General features: G+C 46.0%; 1 protein-coding gene across 14 annotated transcripts in view; it reads left to right on the top strand.

Annotated features, from left to right (window-relative positions):
- CPVL (carboxypeptidase vitellogenic like) overlaps positions 1-18270 on the top strand; it is a 134604-nt gene that overhangs the window by 9520 nt on the left and 106814 nt on the right. For 6 of the 14 annotated variants that reach the window (XM_008261573.5, XM_089316053.1, XM_008261576.5 and 3 more), the window contains 2 exons: positions 6405-6590; positions 13484-13602. In XM_008261573.5, coding sequence (XP_008259795.3) covers positions 6405-6590; positions 13484-13602 — 305 coding nt within the window. Of the gene's footprint in view, positions 1-434; positions 494-5135; positions 5572-5639; positions 5760-5829; positions 6243-6404; positions 6591-13483; positions 13603-18270 lie in introns of those variants that run through there. The other 8 variants (XM_089316054.1, XM_008261578.5, XM_089316059.1 and 5 more) reach the window with 6 other exon arrangements.

The following is an 18270-nucleotide window of genomic DNA, read 5'->3' as shown; positions in this document are numbered from 1 at the left end:
TATTTTGATTTTATTTGAAACAGAGACAGAACTTCCAGTTGCTGGTTTACTTCCTAAATGCCTGTGACAGCCAGGCTGGATCAGATCAAAGCCAGAAGCCTGAAACCCAGTGCAAGTCTCCCATGTGGATGGTAGGAACCAAGTACTTGAGCCATCACCTGCTACCTCCCAAGAAATATATTAGCTGGAAGCTGGAGCCGGTACTCAAACCCTAGTGCTCCAATGTAGGCTGCTAGAATTCTTAATTGTTAAGTGGAATGCCCACCCCTGCATTTTTTTTAATTCCATTTTTGTACAGATTTTTGAAGTGCCCTTTACGTAGGAAGGGTTTAGTATGTGGTATCTGGTACTGGTGTCATTTTCATGGTGACATCTTTGATTCTGGGGATAATCTTTCTACTTCAAAACCGTTATTAATGTTGTCTGCCTTTTAGGTCCACTCCCCAGCCCCACCTCCGCTCACATTTTCCTCCTGGTGGAATGAGATTTCAAGGTAATGCTCATTACTAGGGTATCAGATCCTATTATTTTTTGCTCCTCTTCCTGACTCTTCATTCTGTACCTGCCACGTATCTCAGTTTGTCTTCCTTTCCTGTGGGTCCAAGGCTGTGGTGACAGAGATAGCGATGCCTAATTCATTAGCGAGATTAGACGTGGCTGTCTGGTGCCAGAGGGGCAGCCTGTGCCAGGGAGATAGGTGTGTAAGTGTCAATGTTCCTCCAGCAGAAGGTTGTCCTTTACCTAGTGTGTCATGTACCATTCCCTCTCTGGGAAAAGACTGCTTCAAATATCAATTTTAGAAATTAAAATGATTTCTTAAAGAAGATGAATAGTGGATCCATCAAAAAATAAAGGTTGCTTTTTTTTTCACTATTGGTTTGCATGGAAATCTTTTAGCAAAACAGCTAGATTTGGAATTTTGGTTGGTATTTAATTCAGGATTGCACAATAGTGCTTTATTATAGAATTCAGAAGCTTAGGATACATTTGAATAATGAATCTGTTTTAAACAGAACCACATTCTTGAACCTATCTTTTATTGTAGATTTCATGGAAGTGTCTGTTCCTAGTTGGCCTGTGTATATATGTGTGTGTGTGTGTAATGGAATAATCTTATGTTGGGAGCTACAAAGCCCTTAAATATGTAAGGGAAATCCAAATAACTATTTTTAATTGCCACAAAATGTTTTTTACATGAAAGATATTTTTCCTTTGTTTGGAGTAAGCTGTAGTATAAATTGGAGATGTGAAAAGGAAGGAATATATGAGGGATATTCAGAAAGTTCATGGAACATATGTTTAATGAAAAAAACATAACTTGGAAATCTTTCTGAAGCAAAATATGCCTGTCTTTGAATTCCATTTTTCCATAAACCTTCTGACTTGCCCTCCTAAGGCTAGCTTAAACCTTTCTGTTGGTTTCTCTGTCCTCATTCTGGAGTTTTTGTGTTTGATTCTTCTCTTAGTGGTAGAACACCCCTTCCAGTGGCTCTCAGCTGTCTTGTCTTGGGCCTGGTGCATCTGGTATGTTTCTGGTGGCTTGTACACAGAGAGTACAGTTAGACGGGATCTTCCCTTTTGGACCTTCTACTGGTCATTTCAGGCGTCCAGCTCATCTTACAAATGATGAGGGTGAGACCAATATGTGTAGGGTAAATATTTATATTGTTTTCTGGGTGTTAAATTCAGGATTTAGGGACTAAGCTGATTTCTGCGGTATAAACACCCTGACCACTGCTCATTTCAAGCCACTAATAAGATTCCTGGATTCAGAGGTGGAAAAACATACACAGATGCAAACAATTATATAAACTGCCCTCCAGACATACAGAAAACCTAACTCCAGACCATAGAAAATAGTAAAATCTAGTAGTAATTAGGAAGTGAACAGTTTTTGAGTACTTTTTAATAAGCTCGTTTTTTTTTTCTTTTTGAAGATTTATTTATTTGAAAGGCAGAGTTACAGAGAGGTAGAGTGAGGGAGAGAGAATCTTCCATCCGCTGCTTCACTCCTCAGATGGCCACAACAGCCAGAGCTGTGCGGATCCGGAGCCAGGAGCCAGGAGCTTCTTCCTGGTCTTCCACGTGGGTGCAGGGGCCCAAGAACTTTGGCCATCTTCCGCTGCTTTCCCAGGCCATAGCAGAGAGCTGCATCAGAAGTGGAGCAGCTGAGACTTGAACCTGTTCTGGCACTGGTTGAGATGCTGGCACTGTAGGCAGTGGCTTTAGCTGCTACACCACAGCGCAGGCCCCAGTAAGCTCAGTTTTAAACTTATTTCAGTGCTAAGCTTCCATGCATGGAAATTTAACCATCAGCTCTCTGGGCTGGATCTAGCAAACTAAGAGGAACCGGAATTACTGCCTTGCCCTGGGCCCACTGAGGAGTCCTGGTAGAACCTGGATCACTACACAGCTGTGACTAGAAACCAGACTTCTCCAGAAAGATTTGCCTATCTCTGTTTCTACTTATTCATTTGCTACTAACATGCTGTTAGTAGCTATTGAGATGATAAGAGTCAGAATATTTGAATATAATTGTAGCCACGATGGGAGCATGGAAAGCACATTAGAATTCATGCATAAATAATCCTGGCTTTCAGCCTTGGCCCACTTGCTCACTAATGGTGTCATCTTCATCAAAGCTGAGTTACTTCTCAGTTTTCTAGTCTGCCAGATGAAGGAATTGGACCACATGAACACTGATTATCTCGAGTTGGTCTGACTGTTTAGATCTAACAACTCAACAAATATTTGCCCAGTACCAACTCTGTGCGCACTCCTCAGGGACTTTACTGGAGGCACAATGAAATACGAGTCTAGAGACAATAAATCCTTACCACAGCAACTCGCCTTTATACAGTTTTCATCTGCCAAAGTGAAACCCTGAGTCCCAGGTTCTGGGGTGTCAGGAGATCGGGGCACATCTTAATAGAATGCAAGAGAAAGAACATCAGTTCCGGAAGAACAATAGAACCTTATTCCTAGGAAACGCAAGAGGTCATAACCAGGTAGTAACAAGGAATAAGAAACAAGCATTTTCTTTGCCTTCTCTACCGGCTGCTTTACTTTGTTTTTAAAAAAGCAAAACCTAAACTGTTTTTTTCTGATTATAAGATTAATCATTATAGAACATTTAGAAATCCTTGAGAAATAGTAAATAAGGACAACTTATCAAATAGCCAGCCTAGTATCTTGCTTTTCTTTATCTAGTAATTTATCATATTTTCCAGAACATTCTCTGTAAAGTCACTTTAATTGCTGTATATATCTCCATCTTTTTATTGTATAGTAACTTAATTATCTGATATCTTACAGTGGGGCATTCAAATTGTTGACAGTTTTCATTATTCTAAAGAACATTATGATTAATAGCTTTAATATATAATTATACATTGGACACATGGTTTCTAACTGTAATAGTTAAGGTTTAGTGAGACTTTAGCAAATTTTGTAGTTTTGAGCTTTAGTCTGATTCTGCCAATACTGCTTTGTATTCACCTAGATTTTATTGTTTCTAAACACTTAAGAACATTTTGCCTGAACCCTTCAATATGGTATGAACTAGAAATAGCACCAATGTCTTCATATTATTTCAAGTAGATATGACAAAGTATAAGATTTTTTTTTTTCACTTGTCAGGGGGAGACCTTCTTTCTCTAGTCAAGGATCTATAGAGATGTGTTCAATAAATGCTTAAATAAGTAGGAAGATTAAGGCTAATTTAAGATAAGCAAAAACATTTGAGAAAGGTGTTACAGAAGAAAAGGAAAGCCCACTTCTCCATTCCTGATAATAGCTTTCATTTTAATTAGGAGAGGTGACAGCTGGGCGGAGTTGTGGCGTTCTGACTTGGGCGAGACTCTGAAATGAAGAGAGCCCTTGCTTTAATTCACTTGCGCGGAACCCTGGCTAGAAGAGTGTGTGATTAAATGTTAATGAGGTCTACTCAACTGACTCAACTCTTATGTATTATATTTACATCACTTAAGACAAGGCTGCTTTTGCCTCTTCCTTCACCACCTTTGAATCAACATTTGCTTACAAGGAAAGTGCTGTAACTACTGGTGATTATTTAAATATTAACAGCCTCCATTAAAGGGGCTAGGGGCTTGCAGCGGGAAGACAGATGAGGAATTAGATGGCATGGTTAGTTTCTTGTTTGCCCCTAGGAAAAAAATCTTACAGGAAGAGCTTCTTCCATTTTTTTTTATACCAGTTCTTTTTTTGTTTTTGTTTTTTCCCTGTACCTGTTAGAGAGTAGCATTGTTGATTTAAGGCATTTCTTGAAAGTGGCGCTATTGTTAAAGCACCAGTGTAACAAGTTAGTATAATTAAAAAATGTTTTAATAGCCATTACCCTTGGATTTCGTGGGAACCCAATTTCAGTTTTAAAATTCATTCAGTTCCTTGTTATACTTAATAGCAAGAGGGTTTTTTAGCTCTATTATGTATTTGGTTGTCTTTAATTACATTAAGTGTAGGGAATTCTATTACATTAACTTTGAGATACGACAAGGCTTATATACTCAGATTATAATTATTAACTTATTTTATTGGAGAAATGTTGAAAAGCTTTTTAAATTTGTTACAACCAATATTTTCATGCTGTGCCAAACTGGGTTGTGATAAGCATATGGCTAATAGTTTGCTACACATTTTTGAAAGATGTTCTAATGGTTTGGCATTTTAAAGCACCGAGCAGTCAAAAGCAGGCTAATATTTGCATAATTGTATGTCGTTTTTGCGTCCAGATATCTGAGTGGAGTACTTATTCATTTAATATATTTTAAACATTGCTTTTGTTTATTTAAGAAGTAGGGAGACAGACACAGAGAGCTCCGATCTGTTGGTTCACGCCTCATATGCCCACATTGGCTGGCCTGGGACAGGGCTGGAGCCTGGAGCCAGGAACATGCCTGTTGTTCCCACATACACCGTGGGGGGCGAGTCTTTTTGAAAAGGCTTTATTATTATTACTCGCGAGTAGAAAAGCGGGAGACATACGTCTCAGACCTGCCTCCGCCATTAGGGGGTGGGAGAAAGCTTTAGGAATTAGGTAGGAGAAAGGTGGCGCCATTAACACCTGGCAAGACAAACCTGATTGGACAGGTGGACTAAGGCCCGCACGATAAGGCGGACCCTCGATTCCGGATTTCCGGCTTGAAGGACCTCTCGCTTCTGAAAGGGCTCCGTGTTCCCACGTTCCGATGTTGCTGTGACTTCTTGGTTCCGCCCGTTAGATTTTTCTTTCTTTCGCACGTCCCTGTGATGGCTGACGTGTAGCCCTCTGCTCTGGGTTCTCTCTGTTCGTGTGGCCAGGGCCTAAGGAGCGGGGACTGAAGAGAGGCTCAGACCCATTGTTGAAGTGTAAAGTGGGGAAACTTTGAAGCAAAGAATGGGGCCGCCCAACAAGAGGATTTTATGTTTGGGGAGGCAATGGGAGACCAGGTGGAAGGGCCGCCGGACCCCACTTTACTGCCCTTGCTTGAGGTACTCCTGGGGGTCGTTGTTCTTACGTACAGTTGGTGATGATAATCATTGCTTGAGATTCCTGTCAGGGGAAAGCCCAGGGTAAGTACAACGCGCGTGTTTATGTTAGGTCAGTTGCCATACAGTTGTAAGCCGTTATGGCTTTTGAGCTCAGATGCATACACTTAGCAAACATCACAGCTGAAGAGCCTTGGAAAGCTTTGTGCTCCTAAAGTTTGGCCCCTGGTTTCTTGAGTTTACCTATTAGCAAGATGGAGGGTAACCTGAAGGTGGCTGGCTGTGGGATCTTCCCTCTCTTCCTTCCTTGTCTCATCTTGGATACACATGTCATGATTTGTGAAAGAGATGGGGGTGGGATAACCGGACATCCATTGCCGGTGTTAAATTTCCTGGCCTAGTGGGCATGGGCACCTGAGGGCTCACCGGTGCTCATGCTGCCAACCCATCCGTGATGTCATCCCTATGACCCCTGAGTTCCAACTCCCTTTTACTTACACCTGACCTGGGCAAGGCCTTCCTAGCATCTCTGGGCCTGAAATGTGCTCTTAGACCTCACTGCTTCCCTGCAGTGACACAGAGCACGGGCTGTATTCGTGTGGTGATTGGTTACAGAGCCCTGTTGTCTTTAAGTTTTATCTCAGTCTCCGCTGAGTTTACTTTCCAGGCCACATTTAAAAACATAGGAACTGGTCTCCTGTTTCACTGAGAATCCCTTAAATAACCCTGAGACCAAATAGACCATGGGCTTCAGGGTGAGCAGAGATTGGGGTCTGATTACTCATGGAGGCATCTCTGGTGCTTAGCTAAGGGCCCTCACACACACTAAAACATTTGGAGGGGTGAATACATTGATTTCTTGCATGTGAAAGGGCTAGCTCTTTTTGATTCATTTGTGGAATATTTTTTCATCCTAGACTGGGAAGGGCTGCTTGGTGCCATGCGGAAGGTGATTGTGTTGCTGCTCCTGTTGATGGTCAGCCCCAGCAATGGGCTGTTCCACTCCATATACAGAAAAGCCCAGATTACAAAACCAACTAAGGGAAATGCTGGGCAGCCGTTATTTCTTACCCCTTTGATAGAAGCTGGGAAGATCAAGAAAGGTGAGTTTAAAATAGAGAACCAGTGGTATACTTTGAGCAGGATGAAAATACTTTCCAATATTTTTACTGTTTTTTTTTATTTCAAGTTATTATTTGATGTTGCATATTATATGATTTTTGAGGTAAAATGAGAATTAGGTCGGGATTGTCTACCTTGTTGAGTTGTGGCATTTCTGTTTATAAAATTAGTGCTTGTTCCCCCATGGGCACTTAACCACTCACCTTAAACCTTACTGCGTGTCAGTCATTGGGTCTAAGCATTTGCATGATCTCATTTAAACATCTTGACAACTTAGAGTGCAAACTAAAGCAGAAGAGATTGAGGACTTAGCTGATATCTGGGCGATTCTGCCGGCAGATGCACCTTTCACACCCAGACAGCCTCACCTCATCCCACTCAGCTGTTTTCCCTCTCCAGGCGAGGAACTCACACATCCTAGCTTCAGTTTCTCCATTAAGAAGGTGGAGGTGTATCATCTTATCCAACTTGCAGAGAGACCATGAGAAAATGTGTATGGAAACTCTAGCCTGTAAAATGCTCTTCAAATATGAATGTTTGCAAATGGCCTTATTTAGGGAATGTCAATTTTCCTATTTTTTTGGTAGGAAAAAATGTCATTAGTGTTACTGAGACTCAAATTTATAACCTGCACCTGCTTTTTAAAAATTTTTTAAGATTTATTTATTTGAAAGGCAGAGTTACAGAAAGGCAGAGGCAGAGAGAGGTCGTCCATCTGCTGGTTCACTCCCCAGATGGCTGCAACAGCCTGAGCTGCGCCAGTCCAAAACCAAGAGCCAGAAGCTTCTTCCGGGTCTCCCACGTGGTGCACCTGCTCTTAATGATTCTTTGTGCTTAGGTAAATCACTGTATAGATGAAGGACTTACTCTTGTACCCCAGTAGATTCCTGCACAATAACATGGGATATAGAGGCAGCTGTTCTGAGGAACTGTTTGTGAAGAGAAGCAGAGGAATGGGGTGGTGGTGAAAGCGAGCAGGAACCAGTGTTGCTAAGGAAGGGATTTTAAGAGGATAGGAGAGAATGTTCGTGGTTGGAGATGATGGGGGTGTGGCAGGCGTTGATTCGGTGAGTAGCAGCATTGTTGGGGACTGTGTTACAGTGAGTAAGGCACGTGGAAGTGGTGACGTGCACTCAGGAGCCTGAAGTTTCTCACTGGTCCCAAGTGGGAAGGCAAGATTTGTGCCAGTGAGGCTGGGGAGTAGGTAGATGTGATGGAGATATGATTGTAATTGAACGTTTAGGGGTGTGATCATTTTAAAGATCAAAAAGAAATCTAAATGGTCCATACGGATGTATGATTTCATATTTTTGTTTTGATTTTGTTTTAAACCAAGACACTCTTTTACTCTAAAAGTAGACTTAAGTCCTGTTTGTTTGTCTTGGAATGTACATTGGCTTCAAGTTTCAGCATCTCTTTTTGTAAGGAAGGGTGGAAAATGTTGATAATGTATTCAGTGTATTTTTAAAAGGACTCGTTTCTGATGGACGTAGAGAAGTCATGGAAAGATGATTACCCGGTGAGTAGGTTATCCAGTGACACATATGAAGAGGCCAAATGGGATCAGATACTTATTTCAGCTTCTTTAATAAGTGGAGACTGATGACTTAGATTTCCTTCATTAACAAGAAATCAAAAGGAAATCATGTAATTTAGACTTGAAAATGAGTTAAATAATCATTGTAGGTTGAATATTCCTTATCTGAAATGCTTGAGACAAGAAGTATTTGAGATTTCAAATTTATTTTCATACTTGGGGATATTTGCATACAGATAATGAGATATCTTAGATAGGCCCCAAGTCTGAACATGGCATTCATGTTTGTTTCATATGAACTACATATATAGCCTAAGGGTAGTTTGACACAGTATTTTCAGTGGGCCTGCGTTTTGACTGTGACCTGTCACAGGCAGTCAGGTATGGGATTTTTCACTTGTATCATGTTGGCTTTTGGACCTGGGATGCTCAATGTGGATAACCAAACCCTACCAATCCCCAAGTGAGGAACTTGAGTCTCAGTACCTTACATGAATTGCCCAACAGTTGTAGAGAATAGAAACAGGGTAGCAGAGGTGGCTTTGGGGCCCCATCTTCTGTCTGCTGCTCTGTGCCTTGCCTATTGTAACTTACTTCCCTTTGAGAACCTTGTGTGACCAGATGTGCACACATTAAACAAGGAATAAGGCAGTGCATACCAAAGCCCTAACATTTCACAACTGAGGTTAAGTACACTAGAAAATTAGAGAAAGGAGCTATTATATAGGTTGACAAATCCAGGGAGACTATATTAATAGTAATAGTAGTAAAATAATTAATAGGTAACATTTAGTAATTATATCCCTATATCTAGCATAGCACCTGGGTGTAATAGGTACTCAATAAATATTTGTAGAATTTAAATTTGAGTCCTAAGCATGCAGGTATTGTGCTTTATATCCACTGGTTCATTTAATCTGCAGAGCAACCCTGACAAAGAAAGCATAGTTGTTCCATTTTACAGATGAGGAAACTGAGGCCTAGAGAATTTGAGTGTCTTGCTCAGAGCCATAAAACTAGTGAGTGACGGAGCTGGAATTAAAACCTACACCTGCCGACCTGAGAGCCTGCAGTACGAGTCACCATGCTGTGTAACCAGCTCCATACTTGACAGTTTGGGGTCAGAGTTGATAAATAGAGACAGGTCGATGTATCCTGAATGAGGGAGACAGCTTAAACAAAGGCGTTAAGTGAGAGTGACTATGGCATGCTTGTCATTCATCGGGTAGAATCACGTGGAAAGAATAAAGCGCAGTTGAGAGGTGCCCACAGCCCTCCTGCCTCTGTTTTCTACTTGCAAGCATGCTGGAGCTGTGGGCATCAGTGGCAGCCCAGGAAGATTCTGAGGGAGGTAGAGTTCTGGTCTACCCTTCTGTGCCAAGCCGGAGAGAGCTTCATCCAATGAGCGCTTCCGTGTAAAATATTCAATCTGCATGACATCACTGAAAGTGGTTAGACATTCAGATTCTTGGAGCTGAATTTTAAGTGGCTGATCCAAAGTCTGGTACATCTGGATGTTCCAGTGCAGCCCTGACAACACAATTAGGGATAATTTTATTCATCCGTTTTATGGAAAGTTCAGGAAGCTCTGGACAGATGGTCAGCCGGCTCCCTTAAGTCCCCTTTGTTTATCAAGCCTGTCAGAGCCCTCAGAACACGCTTCTTCATATTGCAGGGGGACATTTTCGAGATAAACAGCAGTTCACAGAAAGGCAGGGGAAATTTTTATTTTTTAATCTCCAATTAGCTGGTTTAGTTTGATGTAATTGTAATTGCATGTTTACTTTCTCTGCAGCTAGAATAAATCCTGACTCTCTCAAACAGAATGAACACAGGAGGCAAATTTTAGCGTGTTTGCAAACACTGCGTTTTCGCAGACTTTAAAGAATATTTTATTGGGAGGTCCTAACTTACGATTACATCGGCTCTGGCAGTGCCTTGCCCATGATGGTGATAACTCAAGTTTATGAATCTGACGTGCACCCTGATGAGCCGGGTCAAGCCCTTCTCTGGGCACACCCCAGTCTTTTGGAAAGTGCCAGTGTCCCAAACACTGGTAACAGCACTCGCGCACACAGAGGAAGTGAACTCACTTCCAAGAAGACTTTTCCTTTTCTTAACTGTTTGAAAGATTTGTACGGTGAGTCACGGTGCCAGAAAGACACAAACTGCTACGTGTCCAGAGTTTGTTGTCCATGTTCCATTAATAGACTCTGGAAGGGTGACCAGGACATTGAAAAATACAGCAACAACAACAGAAGTTCTTTTTTTTTGTAGACAGAGCTGAATCATTTGACAGTGATTGGGTTAGTGGGAATTAAAAGCATGAGACAGGGTGAAAACCTTTTTGTGGCCCAGAGAAAATTTCTCAATAAGATTTCAAGGAGATTTGCCTGCCTTAGGCGGTTTTTGTAGAAATAAGCTAATCTTGGTGTGTTGTCAGAGTGACTTCCATTCGGCTACTCGCACGTCCATTCGTTCGTTAGCATGCATTCATTAGAAAGGTTTTCTCGAAGGTCTTAAGTATGGAATCCGTGCGCTAAGTCCCACGGGGCACAGGAATAAATAGGTGGGTTCCCTGTTTTCCATCAACTCTGAATGAGGCGGGAAGGGCGAAATGTACCGAAGTTCAAGGTGGCTGAGAGGCAACTTTGCATCCCCAGGACGGGCAGGCGAGGGAGCCTGGGAACCGTTTCGAGAGCAGGCCAGTGAGCCCTGGGCTGTGCTGGTCGCAGGGAGACGGATGGATCCAATCAGCCTCCCCTCTATTCCATTCCCTCCAGCTCCTTTCCATTATATATTTTCTCTTTTTCTCATTATCCTTTGACCTGCCTCATTTTTCTCTGTCGTCTTTCTCGAATCTTCTCCTACCCGTTTACATCTCTGTGGTCCACAGCTCACCCATTTCCAACCCTCCTGATGTGGGGTGTGTCTCTGATGGATTTTGAGAAGATTAATAGTTTTGCTAAAAATATGTCCGAAGTGTTTTGAGGGCTGCTCACCTGGAGGGTGATCTTTCCTTGGGCTGGTTGAGAGTGGAAGAGGAGCGGAAGAAAAGACGGGCAGAGGTGAGCGTCAGGGCAGGGCCAGGCCCTGTGCCCCCCCCCCCCCATCCTATCTGTTCTCTCTCTGCAAATCCCCCTGGCTGTGCCTTTGCTTTGCTGTTTTCTCGTGGGGAGGGATGGGTCTCACTGGGGGAGAGAAAGAGGCCACAGAGGTGGGGTTAAGCACCCTCCCCTGGGAGAAGGGAGCTGAGCCAGACAAGGCAGGTTTCTAGATGCCCGTTGTCCCTCCCACTGTCTGGACCCTTGTTTTAAGCCCAGCTCTCTGCATGTATGTATGCAGTTTCCCGTTTGGTAAGGACCAAACACCTGTAGTAGGGGAGTCAGCAGCCACATTTTGGAGGAAAGGAAAGAAGATCGGAGATGAGGGACTTGCTGGGGAACCTGGACAGGATTTCAGGCCCAGGGCTGTCCCACCAGGAAGCTCTTGATGCCAGCCTAAGTAGGACCTCCCCCCACCTGCCGGCCAGTCTCCTCTGCCCTCGGGTGCTCCCCGCTGCTGCTAAGTGGACGCACTGCACAGGTGACAGCAGCAGCTCTGCTCCCTGCTTGCCAGCCCCTCTGCGGTTCCGCAGGCCCCGGGGGCCCTTAGTCCTGCAGACCCAGCGGGCAGCCCGTCTTTCGTGAGTGAGAAACAGAAGCACGGGGGCTTTGTGTGCCTGCCCGCCGGGTCACAGCTGGCTGGTAGCAGTGCTAGGACTGGCCAGGTCCTAGGGAAAGGTATCCCTGCAGTGTCCCTTTGGGGTGGGCATGCTGTTTTAGAAGAGGAGCTTGCAGCCTTGAGGCCGTGCTGTGCTGGGGAGTGTGGAGCGGCCAGCTGTGGGGCCGACTGCGCCCTCTCGATGACGTCACTGAGAGCTCACCAGCAGCATCTTGACTCAGTGGCTGCGCAGGCTCAGATTCCTCCCTCCCAGCCAGTCCCCGGCTTCTGTCTCAGACCTACAGAGCTCCCTTGAGTGGTGGCTCTTTCCTAGGGACATAGCCTTTGTCTGCACTTGAGGACGGGTCTCCACGCAGACTTCCTCCCCACCCCCCTCTTCTCTGTTCCTTCTCCACTCCCTTCCTAATCCCGGCCCCTCAGGTTCCCTGTCACCTGCCCCTTCTGATGGAGAAGCCTGCAGCCTAGGACTAGGCTTAGATCCCACCTCTCCTGCACTGGCTGTGTGACCTTGGGCAAGTTCCTTAACCTCTCTGTCCTTCAGTTTGCTCATCTGTAGAGTGGGGGAATAGCTATACCTCCCACGTAATATGGCACCTTCTCTGTGGGTGTCTATTAGTGTGAGCTACTCCTGGGTGCCCTGGCTGTCTGAACATCTCTCTTTCCTCACTGCGTCTGCCCCATTGCACCATAGCAAGCCAGTACCTCTGTCCTCTACGACTGTCCAACTGCCACTGAGTAGCCACGAGGTCACCCCCAGTCTCACTGCCTCCTGCTCCCCAGCGGGTCCAGCCACCCCTGTCTCCCACATGTCCCAGTTCATTCCCCTTTACGTATGTTTAAATTTTTAAAAAAAAGATTTAATTTATTTGGAAGGGAGAGATGGAGAGACAGAGAATATAAATATCTGTTATCTGCTGATTTACTCCCCAGGTGGTCACAGCAGCCGGGGCTGGACCAGACTGAAGCCGGGAGCCGGGAACCCTGTGTGGGTCTCCAGCACACTTGGCAGGAACCCCAGAACTTGAGTCGTCATCTGCCTCTCCTCAGGCACATTAACACGGAGGCAGACCAGAAGTGGAGCAGCTGGGTTGCACACCAGCCCCGGGACACAGGTTGTGGGTGTCCCAGGTGGCTCAACCTACTGCCCCACCAGAGCCACCCCTTGGCTGCTTGGAAGCCACAGTGCGCACATGCGGGCTCCCCTCCGTGTGAGAGCGGCTCAGCCACATCTTTTCCCTGCATCCACGCCGCTGCCACTGACCCATTCTCACGTGGTCTGATGTGAACACCTTGATTTATATGTGGTGTGAGGACAGGTGGATGGCTTTTGTTTCTTTTATGAAAAGTCTGCTACAGCTTATAATAGATAATTAGGGACCCCTCCCACCCCCCTGCTGAATACTTACACGTTTCGCTTGTCCTTGGCTGAATTGTGTGTGGAATGTGTAGGACGGGTCACAGCTGGCTAGAATTTGCTGCCATTAAGTACCCTTCAGCCAGTTCCTTTGTGGTCTCTCGGGTCTCTCCATCCCAGATCGGATCCCTGGGAAGAGTCTTGAACATGGCTCTCACGGTGCTTTTCTCTAACCCCTGGGTATGTGTTTTTCTCACCAGCCAGAGCTCTGAGCTTGGTCAGTCCTTTCCCAGTGCTGAACGTGAAGAGTTACGCTGGCTACATCACCGTGAACAAGACCTACAACAGCAACCTCTTCTTCTGGTTCTTCCCGGCTCAGGTAGGCACGCACAGGTGGTCCGTGGGAACATCACAGTGCCCACCAGCTGGGGGTGCCAATCGAGGACAGGGACAGCAAGCTAGAGACCCACGGGGGTTTTGTGGGCTTTTAAGACAGGTTTTAATTGACCCAGAGTATTTGCCCGTATTTATAGGGTACAGGGTGACCTTTCAATCTACGTATGCAGTGTGTAGCCATCACAGCAGGGAAACCGGCATCGTCACCACCCCGACATTGGCCGTTTGTTTGTGTAAGGAACCTTCCAGTTGCTGCCTTCTGGCTGTTTTGAAATCCTCAATTAGTCTTGTCAACCACAGTCATCCTGTTAGGCTGTTGCATGTTAAACGGTATTTCTCCCATCCAGTTGTACCCTACAAGGGTTTAAAGAAGTCTTTTCAGATTCTTTTTTTTTTTTTTTCTAAAAATAAATGCTAGCAACACTGCGAGGTGTTCCTGTTTATGCGCAGGAAACAAATGTTAGTGGGGTAAGGGGAAGTCCAGCTTTTATAGCCCTCGCAGCCTTGGTGGGAAGAGGAACACTGCCACCTTCTTCCTGCCACCGTCTGCTTTGGATCTTGTTGTTTTATTCTAAAAATACTTGGCCCAGGGGTTGGTGACAGAGGCCATGGGGGGATGAGGAGAGGGAGATTCTTGTAGCTGACAGGTAATGCTTGTCTGAGGGTGTCTGGATTTAACCCCCATGGGCGTGCTGGGTTGCCCTGTCTGTGGACTCCTTCATGCAGTCACTACCCACTTGTTGAGCCTATACCAAGCTGAGAACTGAGCTCTGCCTCGGAGGGCTTTTGGAGGCAGGGTGACAGGGTTGGTGATCTAGGGTGGCTTCCTGGAGGAGGAGTCACTCACCTTTGGCCCTAGTAGACAGAGGTGGGTGTTTCTTTGTACCCTACCATGTTATGCAGTCTTTTGTTGTTACTCCGATATACATGAGACAAGCTACTTAGGAAAGCAAGGTTTATTTGGGCTCATGGTTTGGGATTAGGCAGTCCCATTGTCTAAGCCTCTGGCAGCTGGTGTGGAATGTGTGCCTGGAGGGGAAGGATCACATAGCAAGGCAGGTGGCAGAGCGGTTGGTCCTGATGTGGGCTTTTTAACCCATCCTCTCAAAGGAACTGCCTCCAGGTACACCCCCAGTCTCCTAAGGACCTTCTATTAGGCACAGCTTCTAAACTGTGGTTGGATTATGTTTCTACCTTCTTAGTACCATTAATTTATGACTGTGGGGGCTTAAAGTCCTTCATGAGTTTGGGAGCCAAATCATATTCAAGCCATAGCATTTACCAATTCTGTGTAGGTTATGTCCGGGTCACCAGTTCTTGTGCATAAACAAGATACTTTAAGCTTAGGGATGCCACTGGGGATACTGGTGGGAGTGTTGAGATGCATTAACAAGTTTTATCCCACCACACGGTGAGTTTCTGCTTTTATTCTCCAAATTGGATTTGCTTACGAAGCTAGAGAAAGCAGAGAAAAAGCTATCTCCGTGGAGGGTGGTATTTGTATTTGCATGTGATTTACATATAGCCTTGTTGTGTATATAAGAACTGGATAAATGGCTTAATCCTGGGCAGTTTCCACAGTAAATTGTTTCTGTTGGTACTGTTGAGTTTTATTTTCTTGACATCTTCTGCTTGTGCAGCCTCGTGGCACCTGGCATGGTTCACCCTTAAATAGGCTCTTGTTAGGTGGGGTGCGAGACCTGGTGAAGAATTCCACAGGCTTTGTGGGGGCACTCCCTCTCTGGAAGGCGCACCTCTGCTCCCTGGAGTGAGTTTGTTTCCTTCCTCGTTGTTGCTGTTGTATGAGACACCTGGAGCTCGGTGTTTAAGGAGCTGTTGAGCTTCAGGGCTGGACAGGTACGAGTGTGAGTGCCCTTTGGCTGGACAACACGCAGCTGTGGTGCATGGCGGTCTGCCGGCACGGGGCAGGGGGCAGTGGGCCTGCAGACGCACACAGGGAGATATTCAGCAAACTATACACACTCAGTTTGGAAATAAGAACTCATTCTAACAGTAGGAATTTTTCTTGTATTCTTAGAAGTTTCTGAAACTTTACACCTTTCAGAACTCTCTGTGCATGGACCTTTTTTCATACCCCATCTTTCAGTATCGTTGGATGCAGTCATTTGTCACTAGCCCCTGTGTTAGTTGTTCGTTGCTGCCATAACAAATGTCCATGAGCGTCACGTCTTCAAACACACAGACTTGGTTATCTCACAGTTCTGCAGGTCAGAATTCTGACGTGGGTCTCTCTTGGCTAAAAACAAGTGGTTGGCAGGACGCAGTCTTTGGGAGGCCCTAAGAGGGAATCGCGATTTCCAGGGGCTGCTCAGATTGTTTGGCTCCTGTCCTCCTGCTACATCTTCAGAGCCTGCACCTGCTCCTGCCAGGTGACTCCTCACGCTGCATTGCTCTGGTGCTGTCCGCGGTCATCACTTAGTCTCCTCTGCCTCCTGTCGTCTGCTCCTCCGTCTTGCAGAGGTTTCACTGGGCCCTCCCGGACAATCCAGGGCAACCTCGTTATGTGAAGGCCAGGCTATCAGCAGCCTGCACTCCCCTCTGCCCCATAGCCCAACACACCGTAGGCTAGCACTCAGGCTTCTTGCGGGAGGTGGGGAATTGGAAAACTCGGCTGGTGAGTGATTCTCAGTATGTCTCATGCAGCTATGTTGTAGGGAAGAAGTGCCTTTGGCTTCCCCCAGGGATTCTGGCTGGGCCAGTGGGAGAGGCCAGCAAGTTGCAGAATTACCAGGATGGATCACACTTTGTGAAGCCATCTCTCCAGCCTGCAGGCCACTGTCCCGTGCCCAAAGCTTCTGGCCCCTAAGTGGCCCCCACTCCTTTGCCTAGAGCAGGCAAAGCAGCTGGAGGTGGGCTGTGGTCCTGTGCACCCCCTGGGATGAGTGCTGGAAAGAGAAGCTGGAGAGGCAGGTGCAGCGAGCACAGTGAGTGTTGGCTGTCCCAGTCCTGCTGGGTGTTTAAGACTTGCTGGGGCTCAGTCCCCTCTTCCCTGCCCCCCATCTTCCTCTGAATCCCTGTTCCCACCCCAAGCTCAGTCCTACCCCAGCCAGAGAAACAGAGTTGCTTTGTTTCCTTTTCTGCCCTGTTCCCTGTTTATGATCTGATCAGTTCCTGGTAGACATCTGGACCTTGAGAATCTTCTTTGTTTTTTTTTTTGTTTTGTTTTTTGTTTTTTTGACAGGCAGAGTGGACAGTGAGAGAGAGAGAGAGAGAGAGAGAAAGGTCTTCCTTTGCCGTTGGTTCACCCTCCAATGGCCGCCGCGGCCGGCGCACCGCGCTGATCCAATGGCAGGAGCCAGGAGCCAGGTGCTTCTCCTGGTCTCCCATGGGGTGCAGGGCCCAAGCACCTGGGCCATCCTCCACTGCACTCCCTGGCCACAGCAGAGAGCTGGCCTGGAAGAGAATCTTCTTTGATGAGGGAAATGATCAAATAGAAACAAATGAAAAGCCCATTTTTTTTTCCTTCCGTTGCCTGTGAGCAGGTGAAGGTCGTTGTCTGGATCGCAGCTGATGTGCTGGGGCTATAAGGCTATTCAGGGAAGGGTGCAGGTATCGCACGTGCTCTTGGTCTCCAGACTGAGGTCTGAAACCTCCCCGCGTGAAACAGTGGCTTGGCCGTGGTGTGAGTGTGGGCGTGGGGTTCCCCCGTGCAGTAACTGGGAGCCTCTCTGGGTGCGTGCCCTGACCAGATTATGGTCTTTTGGGTGTAGTACTTCGGCTGTAAACATAGCCTGAGATGATTCCAGAAGATGTGGCCGTGAGGCTGCCACAACAAGAAAGACTTTCAGCACCCAGCGTTCTGTTGAAGTGACAGAGGAAGCCGCAGTGGGCAGAGATGACAAGATGGTGTTCTAGACAGGTGTTGCCCACGGCAGCGGGCATGCATTGTCTTAGGATCTCCAAACCCAGAGACTCGCCTGCACAGCCAGATAGCGGGGGCTTTCCGCTGTAAATCATGGCGAGAGACTGGCTCGGGTGAAGGAGACCAGTCCTGTGACGGGGAAGCAGTGGTTCCCCAAAGGAGGGACAGTCCGGTTAATTTGGCAGAAATATTAGGTCCTTGCCTATCACAGGGAAGTGGCTGATGTTGTCACCAGGAGGGAAATGACCCCTGCAAGAAGCCAAAGGTGGAGAAAATAAGAGATCCAGGAAGGATGCCCCACGCTTGTAACATCCTTTGAGTAACTTTGGGGTGGAATGCTGCTCTCAAATTAGTTTTGTTTTCCTCTTATTTCTGTGAGACTCCTGTTATTGTCTACAAATCAGTGCATAATGGATTCCAGAACTTGCACTCGCTGTGTAATGGGAATACAATCTGCAAGAGAAATGAGGGGTAGGCACTCGGCATGGAATAAAAATGATGATGAAGCCAATGCAAATGCAGCCATTAGAACGTCTGGTGTTAAATGAACATTGTGTGCTAAGCAGTGGGCTTTTTCTTGGTCCTTACCAAAACCCCATGGAGAAGGAATTACCCCTACTTTATAAATAAAGAGAATATCAGAAAGCAAATAATTAACTCTAAGCTCCCCAGCTAGAAATTGGCAGACTAGAATTTTTTTTAAAAATTATTTTATTTGAAAAACAGAGTTACAGAGAGAGGCAGAGCCAGAGAGAGAGAAAGAGGTCT

This window comes from Oryctolagus cuniculus, chromosome 16 (assembly GCF_051225735.1).
Source record: "Oryctolagus cuniculus isolate XC-2025 breed Fujian yellow rabbit chromosome 16, ASM5122573v1, whole genome shotgun sequence".
Taxonomy (NCBI): Eukaryota; Metazoa; Chordata; class Mammalia; order Lagomorpha; family Leporidae; genus Oryctolagus; species Oryctolagus cuniculus.
The sequence above is the reverse complement of the archived record's forward strand: the minus strand, read 5'-3'. Positions and strand labels throughout refer to the sequence as shown.